The sequence below is a fragment of the Ceratotherium simum genome, chromosome 14, assembly GCF_057802395.1.
Source record: "Ceratotherium simum simum isolate JZ-2026a chromosome 14, ASM5780239v1, whole genome shotgun sequence".
Lineage (NCBI taxonomy): Eukaryota > Metazoa > Chordata > Mammalia > Perissodactyla > Rhinocerotidae > Ceratotherium > Ceratotherium simum.
Genome location: NC_141913.1, coordinates 2782892 through 2802477, shown reverse-complemented (window position 1 = coordinate 2802477; position 19586 = coordinate 2782892). Strand labels below are relative to the sequence as shown.

Sequence of the window (19586 nt, the reverse complement as noted above, 5' to 3'; positions counted from 1 at the left end):
CCGCAAACCTGTGAGATGGGGAGGTGTCTCACACTAACCGGGAAAGCGCCCCACTTAGCAGGACAGAGGGAGGGTCCTACCAGGAGGTCCACCATGTTGGGCTTGTTGTTCCTCAGTGTCTTCACGGCGTGGAAGACGTCGACCGTCCTCTGGTGCCGGAGCATCTCGCAGACAATGCTGATGGCGCAGAACGTCCCGCTGCGGCCTCCCCCGTTCCTGTCGGAAGAGAAATCAGATGGTTAGATTACGTTTGCCCTCACGCTGCATGGCTCACACAGTCTGTGGAGATATGGCCTAAACCCTGGAGGGCTGATAATGGGAAGTTCTCTCTGAGGCCAGGAACTCTCCCCCCCCCGGGCCAGTTCTTCTCATTAAGACAAATGCGGACAATGAGCCTCAGTGTGGGACCCACAGTTCACTCGCCTGGAGGTGACGAGAAACTGGCACACCCTGTTCTCCCAGCTTCGGCTCAGCCCTACAATATGTAACCTGATACAGCACTTTACCAATTGTTATTGAAAGGGCCCACCATGGAAAACTTTCAATGAACAGACATCTAGTATCTGTCAGGAAAATTGGTGATGAGTGTGGGTTATATTCAAAGATGGACTTGGCCTTTAAAAAAACCCATTAGTATTTCATTATTTAGCTCTAAAACATAAGGCCTCTTTTTAAATAAAAATTTTATTTTGAATTAAGTTTAGATGTACAGAATCATTGCAAAACTAGCATAGAGAGTTCCCTTGCATATCCACTTTCCCCTGAAGTGAACGTCTTACATAACCATAGTACATGATCAAACCCAGCAAATTAACACTGGCACAATACTATTAACTAAACTACAGACCTTAGTCAAATGTCACCAGTTTTTCCACAAATGTCCTTTTTCGGGTCCAGGATCCCACCTTGCATTTAATTGTCATATTCTTTAGTCTTCTCTCATCTGTGGCAGATCCTCAGTCTTTCCTCGTCTTTCTTGACTTTGACATTTTTGAAGAGTACTGGTCAGTTATTTTGTAGAATACAAAATAAAGAATGTAGATGTAGAAAGTAGGCGTGGTCCCCATCCACAATTTGAGAAGTCATTACAAAATACAAATTGCAGAATGTCCCTTTATTTGGGTCTGTCTGATGCTTTCTCATGATTGGAAATGAGGTTCTGCATTTTGGCAAGAAAACCACAGAAGGGCTGTCGCATCCTTTGAGGGGTTCATGGTGTTGATCTGTCTTGTTGCTGGTGATTTGTTGTTGTTGTTGTTGAGGAAGATTCGCCCTGAGCTAACATCTGTTGCCAATCTTCTTCTATTTTGTATGGGGGTCGCCAGCACAGAGTGGTATAGGGCTGCACCTGGGAACCGAACCTGGGCTGCCAAAGCGGAGCATGCCGAACTTAACCACTAGGCCATGGGGCAGGCCCCATAGTGCTGGTAATTTTATTAACCTTGATCACTTATTAAGATGGTGGGTTCTTGCAGATTTTTTTCACTGTGTAGTTATTATCTTTCTCTTTATAGTCAATAAATATCTTGGGAAAGATACTTTGGGATTATGCAAATATCTTCAAGTTTCACTCACTTATTTTAGCATCCATCGGTGGATCCTGTCTGTAACAATCTTCTCTGTGGTGTTTGCCTAATTGAGTTTCTACTTGCCTCTCTCCTTCAACAGTCTACTGTAAGAGAGAGCTGTCTCTTCTCCATCATCAAAAAATTTATTTGCTTATTTATTATTTATGTCAGTTTATATTTAATATATAAAATACATATTAATTTTATTCTATGAGCTAAAATCCAATAGTATCAATATTTATTTTGTTGCTGACACTGTTCTGGCTTTGGCCATTAGGTGCTCCATCAGGGTGGCTCCTGTGTTCTCTTGACAAGCCTCCATCCTTTTGTGAGCACTTCCTTATTTTCTGGAACCACAAGAAGTTCCAGACTCACCCCTGCACTATCTTCCCTGCACCAGCTCCAGAAGCAACCACTTCTCCAAGGAGCTAAGGGACCTCTTCATAAATAAACACAATATCATTATCACACCTGAAATAAACAAACATTACTCATTTAATGTAATCAAATTTGTAGTCACAGTTCAAATTTCTCAGATTGTTTCAGACATTTTATTACAGTTGTCTTTTTCAAATCCACATCCAAGCAAAGTCCACACATTGCATTTGGTTAATATGTCCTGCAAGTTTATTTTAATCTAGAGGTTCCTCTTCACTGTCTCTCTTTTTTTCTTGGCTATTTATTTGTGGGGAAATGGGGTCATTTGTCCTGTAGAGAGTCCCATATTCTGGGTTGTTCTCATTCATTGCATCTCTGTGGTATCATTTCACATGTTTATCTCTAGCCCTATACTTCCTGTACATTGGTTGTTAGCTCCAGGGATTCGTAAGAATTCAGAATTTTTTTTTTTTGGACAAGGATACCTTATAAGTGTACTTTCATTAGGAAGCAGGCATGAGATATCAGGTTGTTCCTTGTTTTGTGATTTTAAGATTGATCACTGTGTTCAGATGTTAGTTTGATCAGTCCATTACAAAGTGCCAAATCAGCCTTTTAATTAAAGTATAACACACCTGCAATTAAGCCCACAAATGGGGGCCGGCTCCGTGGCTTAGCGGTTAAGTGCGCGCGCTCTGATGCTGGCGGCCCGGGTTCGGATCCCGGGCGCGCCCCGAGGCACCACTTCTCCGTCCAACGTGAGGCCGAGTCCCACGTACAGCAACTAGAAGGATGTGAACCTATGACATGCAACTATCTACTGGGGCTTTGGGGGGAAAAAAATGAATAAATAAAATCTTTAAAAAAAAAAAAAAAAAAAAAAAAACAAGCCCACAAATGGTAAGCACCTATCTCAGTTAATGTTTACAAACACATACACCATGTACCCACCATGCAGATCAAGATACAGACCATGATCAGCCCCACAGACCTCCCTCATATGCCTTCCTCGTCAATATCATCAATACTCCAAACATAAACTCTGTTCTCACTTCTAGCATCATAATTTCTTTTATCTGTCTTTGAATTTTGTGTAATTGGAATCATACAGTATATACTCTTTTGAGTCTGGCTCATTTCACTTAATGTTATCTATGTGAGAATCATCCATGTTCTTTCAGTCCTTTATACTTTTCTAATTCTGAGAAGAATTCCATTGAATGGACATACTACTGTATAATTTATCTAACAGCTGATCTCAGAAAATTTGGGCTATTTCCAGTTTTTGATGTTATGAGTAAACCTGCTATAAACCTGTCTCATGATGCATATACGACTGGTTTCTGTAGCCATATATCTAGGAGCAGGAGAGCTCAGTCAGAGAAAATGCTTACATTTCACCTTAGGAGATGCTGTCAAACAGTTCCAAATGGTTGTCCCATATTCACTTCCTCCCAGCAGTGTATGGGAGTTCCAGTTACTCCACATTTTCACTAACACTCGGTACAGTCATTTGCTTGTCTTTGAAATTTCAGCCGTTCTGGTGATTATGCAGTGGCATCCGAACCTGGTTTTAATTATATTCTCTTGAAAACTAATGATGCTGAGTAACTTTTCTGTGCTTACTGGCTATTTTTTTTTTTTAAATGAAGTTCCTGTCAGGAATTTTGCCCATTTAAACAGTTGGCTTGTCTCTGTTTCCTACTGACCTGCAGTACTTCCTGAGCCCCTCTGGCTGAGAGTCCTCTGTCAGGGTATGCATTGCAAACTCTTTGCCCGCTCTGTGTCTTGCTTTTTCACTCTCTTATTGGTGTCTTCTGATGAGCAGAAGTGCTTAACTTTAATGAAATCCAATTTCTCCATGTTTTCCTTTACGGCTAGTGCTCTGTGTCTCATGTAACACATCTTTGGTTACCTTATGGTCATGAAGATGTTCTCCTAGAAGCTTCATTGTTTTCCTTTTCACATTTTGGTCTACAGTCCATCTGGAAATAACTTCTGGACGTAGTGTGAGGAGGGAGACCATGTATGCGGGCACTCTGCTCCCGTTGCCCTGCACTGGTGTGTGGCTGTGAGTCTTTGTTCTGGATCAGGTGACCCTGAGGTGTGGCTCCACTCCTGGATCTTCTCTTCTGCATCATTAGTCTATTCTCTATCCTTGCACTGAGACCACACTGCCTTCCCCCCATCAGCTTTTCACCTAATGCTTTCAGTATCTGTCGACAACCATTGTCTACACCCATTATTTTCATTAAGGCATGAAAAATAGCAATATCTTAATTCTATCCGTTTCTTCTGGTTTTATTAGCTGGAAGACATGTACAAAGAAAAAAAAATTCCCCATTGCTTACCTTGAGTATACGCAGCTCAAGGAACCTTCAACCACAGTACTCGGCAGTCTGACTTGGGTAGGGACGCTCTGCCCACAGCCATTAGGTGGTGCTACACCATACTGAATGCAATGGATGTTCTTACCTCAGAGGAACAGCAGGGAGCTGCCGTGGTTCAAAGCATTCTTTCTGGCCTATACTGGAGGATACCAATTTAAACTGACTTTGTTTCTCACGACTAAAAAAACCTTAGATTTAGATCTAATCTAAACAACAATAAGCACTCTCACCAGGCCTGGGTCTTATGGGTCTTATGCCTGACCTGATGCCAAGAGAGCAAGAGGCAGCCCCACAAGAACCACAGGGACTTGAGTGAGGGAGAGAGATTCTCAAAGGAAAATCAAGGTTCTCTCACCAGCAGAAGGGGAATGGGTGCTGGGCCGGCAGGAGGGCTGAAACAGCAGTTGCCCACCACCATCCACTACAGTTAAAGAACAGCCCACTGTTTTAGATACCACATGGAAGTGTTTAGTTCTCAGTTCACAGCAGTGCCTTGGAAAAGTGGAGGCGGTGGTTGTCTACGAGGTGCGGTAATTTAAGGGGTCTTTATATCTTCCCCTTAGGCCTGTCCTGGTGCCTCAACCTCCCCCACTGTAACTTAGTCCTTTGGTTACACTACTGGCCCTTGTTAGGAAACTACTAAACCCCCGTGTGCATTACGCTCCTAGCTCCAGCGGCCGGTGGTCTCTAGACACAGAAATGGGTATCTGCAAACTATTTTTAGTGTTTCAAAAAAACCTAACAGATATAATACAAACTCTAACTAAAATGTCAATTTTTCTTGCCGGGATTATATCAACTCACATTGGTGACCCTCTGATCTTATTCTGATCAGAGGTTACGTCTGGACTTAGAGAAATAAAAATGGGGATGTGAATGTTAATCAGTCCTTTTTGGCATTTTCTTGGTGGAGATATTTTTAATGAACTGGGTCCGGGAGAAGGAAGGGGACAGCAGTAACGGGGGAGGGGCTAACAACCAGTTTTCAGAGGATAAAGGATTGGGACCTCTGGTTGAGGAGAAGCGTGAGTAGGTTCATAAGACTCTCTCCAAGGGAATATCAGGTTCCTGCAGGATGAGACGCTGCCACATTTTGATTTGTTGAGACACAGAGCAGATTTCTGGGCTGCCAGGGAGGCCTCCTAGGTTCCTGGGTGGAGGGTGGCATCGCGTGAGATGCGGACACCAAGTGGAGAGTAACCCAGGCCCTTAGCCAAGCTCGCCATTTTAACCAGGCTTGATCTGCCCAGAGTCAAACTTTATTTTCCTTCAATTTGGGAGAGATCTCATTGCGGGCTGTTAATGACACTCCACTGAAAAGAGACATAAGCTTATACTTTAAGTTTCCACAAATTATCTAAACATCTTCCCTAACTGCCATTAGTTCCTAATTGTCTGTTCCATTAAGCTGATTCCAGCTGGCTGATTAGTTACCTATCATTGCCAGGAGAAAATGCAGGTGAAAGTGCTTTGAAAAGCATGGAAGTCTCTATTATGTGGCTCTCAATCTTGGCTGCACACTGAAATAATCTAGGAGTTAAAAAAAGAAAAAAAAAACCCTGATGTCTAGGTCCCACCCCCAGAGATTTCAATTTAATTAGTTTGGGTGTGGCCCAGGGTTTTTTTTCCCCAAAGCTCCCCAAATGACTCTCAACATGCAGCCAAGGTTGGGAACCATTGCTCTGTAGCAGAAGTTCTCCCATTTTGGCACCTGCTAAAACTTCTAGCCTGGAGGCCACACTCTCGAGACACTGACTCTAACCAAATCTTTCCAATACATACATTCCCAGGCCAAAAAAAACCCACTGAAAAACAGAAACAAAAATCTCTCTTAAAAGCTACAAAGGAAAAAGAGACAGCTCCTTTGAAGCCTCTGACGTGATTTCCAGTAGAATTACCAACAAGTGTGATGGTAAACCAGCTGTGCTGGGTGGGAGGGAGCCCTGATTTGTAGCATTTGCTGATTTCTGTGATGTAAATACTTCTACCATAAATAATTTTAAGTTACCAATAGTTGAGAAAATTTAACCAGCTCAGAAAATTCCTGAAAACTTAACAATTGGCTCTCAAGAGCCAGTAGGAGCCTACGCAGGTGTTTTTTTTTTTTTTTTGCGGGGAGGTCCCAATCACAGTGTCAAGGCTTATTTTTATAGCAGCGACACCTCATCCAAATGCAAAATGTGCATATCTTGTTTTATGCAAAGCAAACCTAAGCCTTAATGAGTAGACTATCTCCTCCTTTCACCCAGACCTACTTATTTCTTCTCCATTTACAGTGAAACAAGAGATAGTGAACCAGGACGTAACACCCAGTGTCAGCCTGGTCATTCTGAGACATAAGCTCCATCTCACCACTTACAAGCAATGCACAACCGTGCGGCCTTCACCGCCGTTGTATTCCTCCTGCCACTTGTCCACTTGGCGAATGAGCTTCAAGAAGGAACGCTTGGACACTGGCGTGTCCCTGTACATCGGCCAGCCCAGGAACTGGAACTGCTGCACCATCCGGTACCCATCTTGGGGCTACAGAGAATCAGGCAACAGTCAAGGAGAGGAAAGGAAACAGTTATTATTTATTTTATTGAATTCCAGTGTGCTGATTCCACCTGCTCAGTCTTCTCATCAAAGCAGGACATTACGGAAGGAGGGGCCTGCCTATAAAGAATGAAGGAGCTTCTACCGGCCTGGAGAATTATGAGTTTTAATCTCGAGCTGTTATTAAAAAAATAGGTGTTTTAAATGACAGGCCAGACAAATAAAAGTGAAGCAGAATGCTTACAATTTTGAGGAAGCCAAGTGAAAAACCATACCCAACAAGAGCATTGACCACATTGTGCAGTCAGTGGTAAAATGGCTTCACTTTAATTACAGGTAAATTAAAAGGAAAAGATAAATTATAATCTGGAGATGTTTGTGAGGTCAGGATGATATAGATTATACTGTTTCCTGTGAGTATAGTACAGTGTTGCTTATTAGTGTGATTCTTGCTAAGATATCAATAGTTAACTAATCTTTGGTCATAATTAAATGGAACTGTAGGATTCAAGGAAGTGTTGGAAAGTGGCCACACAGTTTCCTCCAGCCATGGCTAAATCACTTGGACTAAATCTCCCTGGCCTTCAGCAGCGTGTGACACAGGTAACACACTTTGTGCACTCAGTGGTCCCTCCCCCTCAGCCATTCTCCTTGCCTGCCCAGCCACCCAGGCCTCCTGCTAGGAAAGACCCAGGCTCAGGCTCTGGGTCCCTTCTCCTTTCTGTCTCTCACTTGAGGATTTCATTCAGTCTCACGGCTTTAAATATTCCAGTAAGTCATCGGTTTATATTTCCAGTTCAGACCTCTCTCCTGAACTTCCCCTCACAGACTCAAAGGCCTACTCAGTATTTCCACTGAGGCGTTTAATAGTCACCTCACACCTCGTGTGTTTCAGAGTGAACTCCACGTGTGCCCCACACCAGACAGTCCTGTTACACTCACAGCCTTTCCTAGCTCCTTTAATATCAATGCCATCATTCTGGTTCTCAGGACCAAACTCCTGAGAGTCACCCTTGACCCCCTGGGATCCAACCTATCAGCAAATCCTCCTGGCTCTGCTGTCAGAATATACCAGAATCTCTCCACCTCTTAGTCCTTCCGCCTGCTACTTGCAGTGTCTTGCAGTGTCATTTCTCACCTGGATTATTGTAACAGCCTCCTGACGGGTCTCTCTCACAGTCTATTCTCATCACAGAAGCCAGAGTGCTCCTTTTAGAAGGTAAATTATATCATGTGATTCCTCTACTCACAACCATCTAATGGCTCCTTATTTCCTTCAAGGCAAAAGCCCAAATCCTAGCAGTGGCCTCGAAGGCCCTACATGATCTCTGGCCACCACCGCCCGCAAATTTCCCTCTAGGTGACCTTGGCTTACTGTGCTCCAGCCACATCAGCCTCCTTATTGTTTATGCAACTCACCAGGCAAGGCCTCACCTCAGGGCCTTTGCACTGACTATTACTTCTGCCTGGAAAGGGGTCTCCACAGAGAGCCACACGTCTGCTCCCTCACTTCTGTCAGGTCTTCACTCACACAGCCTTGCTCTTCCTCCTGTTCATGACCCTAGCACTTTCTACCTCCCCACGTTTTTCCTATAGCATTTATCACTTTCTAGCATACTATATCTATTATTATATCTGTTAGAGTAATCTGTTACATCTATTACTCATTGTCTGTCTTCTCCCATTAGAAATGGAAGCTCCATAAGGCAGGGAGCGTTGCTCTCTTCACTGATATATCTCAAACTCCTAGAACAGTGACTGACAGAGTGAGGGCTCTAAATATTCGATGAATGAGAAAATAATGAAACCACAACATAAGCCGTGTTGGCCGCGATTCTTACCCTGGCTGCATTATAAATGCGGAATATCCTGCTGATAATGTCTTCTTCTAAATCGGCAGAAACAAATTCCACTTGGATGGGGCCATGTCTGTGTACTCCATTCTCTGGCCAGTACTGTGGACACAACTGCATTCAAAACACAGAAACATGAGATTAATTATAAAAATAAATTTACTTCTGGGGCCGGCCCGGTGGTGTAGTGGTTAAGTTCTCACACTCCGCTTTGGCCGCCCAGGGTTTGAAGGTTCGAATTCCAGGTGCGGACCTATGCACCACTCATCAAGCCATGCTGTAGCAGCATCCCACGTACAAAATAGAGGAAGATGGGCACAGATGTTAGCTCAGGGACAATCTTTCTCACCAAATAAATAAATAAATAAATAAATAAATAAATAAATAAACAAATTTACTCCTAACATCAACATTCAGTAATTTTTAATACTTCATTGACTCACTTCGTTTTCTTTCCTTTCTCTCTTTTCTTTCTAGCAAGTAGACTTAGGACTCTCTTGTTGGCTGATTCCTCAACTCCTCTTTCCTTGTTCTAGTACTATTTTCTCAGAAAGCATCTTTAAACCATGAGCAGTTCTGCTTTCCAAGGAGGTGATGTGGACGCTGTTCAACACATCCATTGTAACATTCCTTTTGCATGTTAAAAGGACTCTTATCAGGCCCTGGGGAGACACCACTAGCTGCCATTACAAGAGCTGAGATACTGACAATGGTACACATACCTGTTAATGCCCAAATCTCCATTCTCTCCTGCCTGGGCTTGCATTGTCACTTGTAATCACTTCTGGGAATAGGGCTATTTTGCGACAAGATACTGATAACAGTGTTGGGTTGCATTTTCACGCTCTGGTCCAAACCCTCCCAGCTCAGATCTAGGAAGCCTGATGTAATGAGAGTAAATGCTTTGCTGTTTTACTTGGAGGTGACTTTAATTAAAAACACAATTTCCTAGACTCTCAAACTCCAGGTACTAGTGATGCTGGGTAACTAGAATTTTTGCACGAGTACGACACACAGCTCAGTCAGGTAGGAGGGCTGCCAGGAGGGTGGCTTATGAAAGAGGCACTTTCGTTTGCCACTGCCCCACAGAAATACTAAGCTTGGAGACAGGTGAGAGAACCCCAAGATCTTTTCTTCTCACCAATCCTTCCTAAAGCCCCGAGACCCTTGTAGGCATTTAATGTCTGAAAGTCAACTTGGGACTTGGCATCCAGTGACGTTTCCGGGAGTAGTGTTGAACTTGTACCTTTCTGATTTACCTGAGGGACAAATGGCCTGTGGTGAGACAAGAGGGGATGACTTCATTATTTTATAACCCGCTTCTATTGGGCCAAGAGCAGAAGAAAAACATGTCACCTCATTTTAAGCAGAATGAGTATCCAAGGGTTGCATTTCTTTCTCTTTTTTTTTTTTTGATGACTTTTATTTTCCACAGATCTAAAATTGCATTGTCAAGGGTGCAAAGGTTGATTCATAGCCAAGACTGCAAGACAGTTTTCAGTTAACAGTGGGTCAACGGGAACAGCAAGCTCCCTCTCTCTATCATAAAGAAGTTAAAGGTTTGGACTTTATGATCAAGAATGAACACAGGATAACTGAGAGTATTTTTACATCAGCTAAGTGTATAGTATTTTAGAAATTACATTCCCTTATTTTTTTTATTTATTTATTTATTTATTTATTTATTTATTTTCTCTGAGAAAGATTGGCCCTGAGCTAACATCCGTGCCCATCTTCCTCCATTTTGTATATGGGACACTGCCACAGCATGGCTTGATAAGCAGAGCGCAGGTTCACGCCCAGGATCCAAACCTGTGAACTCTGGGCCACCGAAGCAGAGCACACGAACTTAACCACTACGCGACCAGGCCAGCCCCAACAGTCCCTTATTTTTAAATAATGCTCCCCACGAAATTTTTTCTTCTTCACCAGCACTTCCTGGTGACAAGCTATAAACCTGCCTTGTCAAACCATAGCGTGCTGATGTTTATTTTCTTTTTGATACCCATGTGCACCCACTGTTAAAATTCATAGGCATTATGATGGGAAGCTGAGATGGTAATCAAAACCCTAACATGCACATCTGAATTGTTCTGCCCATTTTTCTCCTGACTGGGCAAGCTTTGCTTTCTGCTTGTTCTCTCAGTTCAAGCCCTGATCAAAATCTTGTCACTTACACCAGAGAAATACAAATGGCCCAGGCCTGCACTTGGCTCCTGGCACACTGCATTCTGCACTCTGCCCAAGTAAACTGGGGAGAAAATGGCTTAAATGGTGCATCACACGTCCATGAACTGGACCTATAAATACTTAAAATAGTTGAGTGCTATTCTTGTGCATTTGCAAAGCCTTTAAGTTCAAATGCTCAGTTTAGTGTTCTCTGAAAGACTGAATCCCAGGAGCCTCCTTTCTTTCACTCTGAAAATCAGCTCTGTCTGCTGAACAGAATTGGAGTCTCTTTGTGTCTCCTACCACCGGTGGGCCAAGGCTTGGTCTGGGTCCAGCAGTTCGGGTTTGGAAGGCAGCTTTAGAATTCAAACACTGTTGTTCAAAAGAATACACAAAAATCACTAACGTCTGGCTCATGAAAATGAGCAAAACCAGTGTATCACTACATTTCAAAATTCACATGAGGGGAGGAAGAAGGATTCTGAAGAGGGAACAAGTCCCTTGTCCTGTGACTGTCTACGACGAAGGAATCTTGAATTAGTGAAATGTAGCCTATGGCATTGTCAATCCTTGGTCCTATCTCGAGTTGTGTCTTTGAGGTTCCCCGAGCTGTGGTGTCTGCTTGTCTTTATAAATGGCTGCAATATGCCCCTCGGAGAGGAAGGGCATATTGGGGAATGGGCATATGGGGAAGACTTCTAAAATATTTAAGCTTTTTAAGCAAAAAGGACTAGATGAGGACAAGGATTATCAAAGATTATCATTATTATTTCATTAACTAGCTTTCAGGCCAGAGCCTTAACAATATAACGTAGCACCTCAAACATAATTAAAAACATTAGAGAATTGAAGTGAATGTCCATGCCATTTATGGCAGATTGATGGTAATAAAACAGATTTTAGGAAAGAAAAATTTTGTCCAGTTTGGATGCTGAAATACTTTAGACCTCTTTTTTTTTTAAAGAATTTGTCTCTACTACATAGGAAATTAATTACATTCCAGAACAAGTTTATTCTTAAAACACACTAAGTTCAATCCCTCTGTCACGGGATTTAAGCCTGCAACTGGCACAGCTGTACCCTAAAGCAATCCGTTCAGCTCTGAAAGGGCCACTGTGCTAACGCTCGCCTGACAAGTCCCTGTAAGAAAATGTTTCTAACCCCATCACTAATATTGAGTCATCACTGTCCCTTCTTCCTCTTTTCATGTTTAAGAAAGGGAGCTGTGCAAAAGCCACATTTATCATTCTGATCTTCTCTTAAGTCCCGGTTTTATTTCTTTTAAATAGCTTTATCAAATAGTTGACAAAACTAATTGCTGTCCCTTAAAATTGCTTGCTGGTCTCCGTCTCACCCCACCACAACTCCAGGTGAGCCATGCCAGGAAGCACATAGACGCTCTAGGCCGGGGCCAAGGGCTGTGTCAGAGGCCAACGTCCTCCCTTCACAACTCTGGTTTGCCTGCTCTGCGGTCGGCTCTGCGACGGTCACATTCCAGTCAGCTCCCACTCTGCCCTCGGCCTCGCACCTCCTCCAGTCAGTATTTCCGTCCTCTGCGAACAGCCTGATTTCTGACCTTGTCTTGCCCTACCGCTTCCACCATCTATGATTTCAGCCTGTCTTTTTGGTTTCAGTCTACTTTCTTCCCCAATCCCTAATTCCATCTGATTGTGTGTGTGTGTGTGTGTGTGTGTGTGTGAGGAAGATCAGCTCTGAGCTAACGTCCCTTGCCAATCCTCCTCTTTTTGCTGAGGAAGATTGGCCCTGGGCTAACATCCGTGCCCATCTCCCTCTACTTTATATGGAACGCCTGCCACAGCATGGCTCGACAAGCGGTGCGTTGGTGCGCGCCCAGGACCCGGAACCTGCAAACCCCAGGCCGCCGCAGTGGAGCGCACACACTTAACCGCCTGCACCACCCAGCCGGCACCTAATTCCATCTGATTTTTAACATCCAAGTTTCAGCATCTCCAGTTCTCCACCCTGGCCTGGCTTTTGTGACCTGGCACGGGAGCCTGCACTTCTCAAAGTGCAAACAAAGCAAACACAGATTTGACCCTGGACACAGCTCTGACTGCAGTAATTCATGAGTCTCACCTGGGCAGGATCCACGTCATTTAGCATAACAACAGACGTGCAGTGATAATCCAGGACCAGTCTCCAGAAGTCTTTCACTGTGTTTGGCAAAGGATGCTGGGTGACTATGAAAGCCGAGGGCTGTTTATAGCTCTGCAAACACAAACAAGAAAGATCCAAATATGCCCAGGAAAATGTGGAGGGAGGGAGCTAAGTTATCATGCACACACGGCAGCTTGTGGTAGAAAACACTGAGCATACTTAATATTGTTGATTTCTACTACCATGTTAATACCAAAATAGACTAAATATAAACTTCTCTGTAGAATAACAATGATAAAGTATTCTCACTTTGATACTAAGAAAACTTAATAAGTATATCACAAATTTTTTGACATTTCTGGTAGAAAAGCAATATCGACCCTATACATAATTATTTTAATAGGAAAAATTTAACTTCAAAAATTATGCACAATTAAAATAGTCTTGCTTTTCCTAAAATCTTCACTTATCATTTACATGTGTGATGGTGTTACTTATTCCTGCCTTGAAAGGATATACAGGCTTTTTACAGCTCTAGAGAGCTTCAAAGAAGTGTAAGTACCTTTTTACTGATATCACACCGACAGAATTAAAATTTCCATATTAGCACTGAAAATATCCATTCACTTTTTCCATCAACTGAATAGCAAATGCTCATTCAGTTAGAAGTCAACAGACTGACAGGAAGTAGTGAGTTGTGTACTATCTGTACTGACAGGCAAATTTTTCTCCATGTTAATTACTGCCTAAATTAGGAAGAACGGGAACTAAAATAATGTTGCAAATCGTATTATCCTACTTTACTTCCTTAGTGACTTAATAGCTGTCTCTTGCTCTCCAGCCAGCAGGTTGGAAATGTAAGAGATCAGAGAGTAACTGGGACATGCTTCATTTATCAATACTTCAGGACTGGTGGTCCCCGAGAGACCAAGAACGTCAGCCCCTACATGAAAACATATGTGGAATCTGAAACGCACTTCACTGAAAAGATAGTTTATGTCTTAAAAAAAGCAAGGGCAGGTGAGTGGAAGGAGGAGAGCCAGGCCCTGCGTGGCCATCTTCCCAGCGGTCCCCCTTGAGAACAACCTCCCCGTCTCCTTCCGAGCGAAGGCGAGAAGGCTTACGTCCATGAGGGCGGCATTGATGTAGTTGCTGCTCTCCCCGTCAATGGTGATGAGGAAGGGGAGGCAGCGGTCCGGGGGCAGGATGTCCATGCAGCGGTTTTTCTCATGGTTCCGAGGCAGAAGCGCAATGCTGCAGTCCTCCACACGCAGGGTCGGTGTTACCATGTTCAGGGTCTAGGGTGATGAAACACAGACACATGGGGAAGAGAACGCTGGACAGCACATTGTTTCACGTTCAGACTTCAGAAGATCCCAATTTCCTGCAGCTGACTACAAGGTGGTCCCCTCTCCCACCTTCCCCATCCCCCCACTTACACAGGTACATTTTTATTTCTCTTTTCTCTCCTTGGATTTTGTCTACAGACAGTGCACATCAGGCATAAGGGCCATTGTGGATCTGTAGGAGTAAGTGCCATCAAGTCCAACTAGGGCTGGACCTCTGGACCTTGGGAGTAAAGGGTTGAGGAGTAAAGGGTTGAGTAGAATTTGGCCTAGAGCCAGGTACACTTAGACTGATCGTGAATATGAGGAATGCAGTGACGAACTCTTGGCTGGCGAGTACACTGAATGCACCATGTTTAGTGTGGCTGCACCCATGTGACACTGTAGGACTGCCTAGGGTCTGCTTTCAAAGGGGGAAGTGGCTCTGCTAGACCAGTGGTTCTCGACTAGGTAACCTTTGCCCCCAGGGGACACTTGCAATGTCTGCATACATTTTTGGTTGTCACAACAGATATGGTGGAGGTCTTCTGGCATCAAGGTAGAGGCCAGAGATGCTGCTAAACATCTTACATGACAGCCCCCACAGCAAAGAACTGTCCGTAGTGCCTAGGTTGAGAAACCTCGTGTTGGTTCAAGAGTTCAAGAGCTGACTTTGAGATACTCAAGGAGCAAAGTCACAGCCAGTTGCCTCTCCCTTGAGCGTGACTTACCCGGAATTCCTCTTTAATCTGGCTTGAATTTGTCTGTGGATCCAGTTTGTTCATGTCATAATACAGAGACCTAACTTGGGAAGCAGGGACAGAGGTGTCTCCACAAAGACAGGCTTCCAGGATGGCATCGTGGATAAACACATATTGCTCCTGGTGAAGCAGATGGGACTAATTAGTACTAGAGAGACCCGTGACCCAAGAGAAATGGAGAAGGAGAAAAGCGGCTCCACACGGTCAGGATAATGGAACAGCGGTCTATCATGGACATGCGCCCCTGACAGAGAGCAGGTGTGGGCACCCGACTGCTAGGAGCGGGTCTTCCAGCACCAGAAATGCTGTTCCCACACGGGACGGCTGCGACGTTCCTGAATGGCCATGTGCGGCAGTACAAGGAAGGAAGGGAGGAAGAGACACAGGGGCTCAATGCAGAAGCAATATATGGACTGATTAGAACCATCAGACACTGATAAATACCAGAGCAAACACTGTAATTCTGATCCCTCAAGTTTGGAACTCACTATCTCAGACGAGGAAATGAGCAGAATCTTATCTATCCACAATGAAAAGAGAATTTGCTAACCAAACTAATAGTGTAAAGAAGTTCCAGGGAAACTTGACATCACTGTGAAAATAAATAGTTCCAAGGACTTAAAACTACTGATTTTGAAACACTAATTAATGTGATGATAACAAAAGTCCTTATGCGTCCAGAGAAGAGCTCTTGTTTGTATATACAAATCCACACTTTAAAAATGGGTACTCTAATTCAGAATTGGCACTGACTTGTCCTACAATTAATTACCAAAGTTTTACCCCATTTATTATTGATCTTTGATTACTAGATGCAAAAAATCTCATTATTTTTTACCTTAATTTCTATAAATAACTAGGACTCTTAAACCGCAAAAACAGACCACTCTATAAAACAACACCCAAAAAGGAGGATCAAGTGAGAAATTGGATGGGGCAACATTTGACCAACTGTAAAATACATAAAAGATACATTATTATCTTTAAAACAAAGAATCCCTATTTTAAAGAAAAAGAGACCATGAAAGCAGCATTTAGAGTTTCTGCTATTTTTCTTTATGTTAGCTAAAAAAATGGAATTAGGTTTCCCAGTGGCTTGTGTAAACTTTAATGCACAACCAAAATGTAAGGGATTCTTATTTATTCTTCATTCTACTTCAGGAATCATTTTGCAGGTGGTGGGTGTAATGCCTGCTTAAAACGATCAAATATTAATAAAAATACAAACTTCCTAGGAGCAGGATATAATACTTGTTCCTAAAACCTTAAATTCCTGATACACCTCGAATTCTAACTGATGGAAGCACTAGTTGGTACAGAGTGCTGCTACAAAATGGGCAAATACCCACGATGCCAGGCCACTGGGCAGAAGTTCTGGAGACAGCAGGAGAACAAAAGGTACAGAGGTTACACTGGGGCCACTTGGCAAATGCCTGGCTCTTCTCGGGAGTGGTCTTGCTCTGGTTACCAGGTAGTTTAAAAAGAAACGGTACTGAAACCCTGAATGTTTGATGTAGATACTTGACCGGGCCCTTGACAGAGAAACATAAGCAAATTCAGGCTCAGGGCTACAGACCCCATCACCTGGGGACTCCTGGCCTTTTCTGTTTGTAATGAAAGGAAAAACAAGAGCAAGAGGAGAGGAAGGGAAGGAGCGGGGAGGGAGGATGGAGGGAAGGAAAGCAGGACTGCCAGGGATTTCGTTTTCTCCCGGGGAGTCTTGAGGGGAGGACGGCCTGCAGTTCTTTCCCCCTCAGCTCTGGGAGGGGGGCCGCAGGGGAGGCACTGCGCACCGAGCGAGGACTGCCAAGGAGCACCCACCTCCGTCTGCACCATGTTCACTCTCCGCGACCGCAGCTCCCTGACGCAGTTGTAGATGTCGACCACCCCTTCCCTGTCCGCCATGTCCAGCATGATGTCGATGACGATGAAACAGCCGGTCCTCCCCGCACCAGCACTGAACGGAAAGAGGGTCTGTCAGTGGAGGAAAAGGGCCCCTGTGCTTCTGCTGCTGCTGCTGTTTTCACAAAATTGTTATTATGCTGAAATTCACATAACATAAAATAAACTGTTTTAAAGCATACGATTCGGTGGCATTTCACACCTTCACAATGTTGTACACATCACCTCTATTGAGTTCTAAAACATGTTCATCACCCCAAAGGAGGCCTGTACCATTGCCCCCTGTGCTTCCCTCAGAGGCTCTGGGCAGTCTGCTTACCTGCAGTGCACCACCAATGGGCCAGCGTTGGGCGGGCTCTTGGATTTGACCTGCCGGACGAATCCCAGCAGCCCTGTGGCATGGTAAGGGACCCCATGATCCGGCCAGCCAGTGAAGTGAAACTGTCTGATCTCTCGGATTTCATGAATGCCTCTCTGCCATCAGTCGGTCAGCAGAACACAGGAAGAGAGCAAAGGAAACCAGATGATGAGCAACCAGAGAGTGCAGTACCCTGAGCAGTCAGTAAGCCTGGGGAGAGGCTGGTTACCGCTGGGCAGGAGGGCTGTCTTAGATTTAGTGAGCACCAGGAAGCCTGATCACAGGCAGGATGGTGTTTGTGGTGTGAAAGGGGAGGTGATGCTGGGAAAATGCTAATTAACAGGTGCAATTCCAGCAAATGGATTCATCTCTTTGATTCCTTGAAATTCCTTTCTAACAGTTTGTGTGTCACTTAGATCCTACGGTGCGAGGTGTGGGTCCACCGAGAAAGAGGCACAGAACAGAGACCAGAAGGAATTAAAGGGGATCTGTGGGCTCAAGACCCGCTCCCAAAATGCATGACCCTTGTTCTCTCTCCTCTGTCTTTGGGTACCTTTGTACCAGGTACGGGCTGTGGATGGGCGAGAATGTCGCTGGAAGAATGAATGAGGACTTTCCAACTAGATAGGCCAGAGAACTCATTTTCATTTGCAGCTCAGTTTGTTAGATTTCTCTTTTTAATTCGGGTAAACATTTAATCCATTCATCCATTCACCAACAATCTGAGCGAATGCAATGCTTCAGGCACAATGCCAGGTGTTGGGGACACAGAGGTATGAAGACAGTGTCTCCCGTCTACAAGCAGCTGTCACAGTCGGCTTGTGGGAAACAGGTATGCAAGCAAAGATAGAGCATGGAAATAAAATGCTGCTGGAATTCTATGTTAGATCAGTAAGTCACAATGGGAGAGTTGCCTGCTATTGAACTAAAGGGAAGGCAGAAGAAAAGAGACCTTAAAGTGTTTTGTTTTTTTTTTTTAATTTACTCGTTTTCAGAATCATTAAGTTGATTTATACCCATCAATTTTTTTTCTAACTATGAGCCTATGTATTAAGCCAGTGTCTTAAAGCAAAAGTCTATTTTGAAAACAAAAATTACTTCCAGAATCAAGGCTGGATGTAAATTTGGGATCAAATTTGACTTTCTCCCTTCTCTCATTCTATGACCACTTATTAAATACCATCTCCTCGTTAGGCTCTGGGTTTTTTTTGTTTTGTTTTGTTTTTTGTGAGGAAGATCAGCCCTGAGCTAACATCCGTGCTAACCCTCCTCTTTTTGCTGAGGAAGACCAGCTCTGAGCTAACATCTATTGCCAATCCTCTTCCTTTTTTTTTTCCCCCCAAAGCCCCAGTAGATAGTTGTATGTCATAGTTGCACATCCTTCTAGTTGCTGTATGTGGGACGCGGCCTCAGCATGGCCGGAGAAGTGGTGCATCGGTGCGCGCCCGGGACCCGAACCTGGGCTGCCAGTAGCGGAGCGTGCAGACTTAACCGCTCAGCCACGGGGCCTGCCCCCTGGGTTTGGTTTTATTATATCCTAACATTAAATACCACTAACCTCATCACATTCACCATCAGTCATTGTTCACACATACTTAATGAGCAAAACAGAAATTCAGAATTTTTATGTGCTTTGAAAGACTAAGAGAGACAATGACAGATTTTAGGATAAGACTTGTTTGCTATCAGTGTGTTAATATGTCTTAGTTTAATAACCCACAAATGCTGAAGCTTTATTTCTCTTTGAAAATCATGCCATTCTTTAATGGAGTTTAAGCATTAAGGAATTAAGCCCTTAGGGATTCACAAATGAAAATCACCACTGGCATCTGCTAAATATGCTCCAGGACCCCAGAGAAATATTACCAGGTAGTTAGGAGCCCATATTTCTCATCATGAAAGATGAAACAATGGCAACATTTGGCCATCCCAAAGTTTCCATCAGAAGACACTGGTTGAACCTGTCACCCCTCCAATCCCCTAGAGAGCTCCCCTGGCTTTACGAACGACGCGGGCAGGGGTGGTCCCATGAAATGGGAAAGCCTATAACAATATTTATTTATTCCAAAGAGGACCAAATGGCATCTATTTCTCCCATATACTGTTTTTTTATTTTTACTTTTTGAGAACTTCCTCTTCTGGCTTTGCTAGATTTCAGCTCCAGCACCCCCAAGGCCTGAACTCCATCCATCACAAGATGGGCCCCCCAACTGATCTCTCTCAGGCTCA

The 19586-nt window shown here is 43.9% G+C and overlaps 1 protein-coding gene across 2 annotated transcripts in view; it reads right to left on the bottom strand.

Moving 5' to 3' along the window:
- The window catches only part of PTPRM (protein tyrosine phosphatase receptor type M), a 771664-nt gene that overhangs the window by 9708 nt on the left and 742370 nt on the right, over positions 1-19586 (bottom strand). For both annotated transcript variants that reach the window (XM_087438889.1, XM_004421085.3), the window contains 8 exons: positions 17319-17473; positions 16919-17054; positions 15068-15217; positions 14136-14309; positions 12991-13122; positions 8713-8838; positions 6696-6859; positions 81-216 (listed from right to left, as the gene is read on the bottom strand). In XM_087438889.1, coding sequence (XP_087295015.1) covers positions 81-216; positions 6696-6859; positions 8713-8838; positions 12991-13122; positions 14136-14309; positions 15068-15217; positions 16919-17054; positions 17319-17473 — 1173 coding nt within the window. The remainder of the gene's footprint in view (positions 1-80; positions 217-6695; positions 6860-8712; positions 8839-12990; positions 13123-14135; positions 14310-15067; positions 15218-16918; positions 17055-17318; positions 17474-19586) is intronic.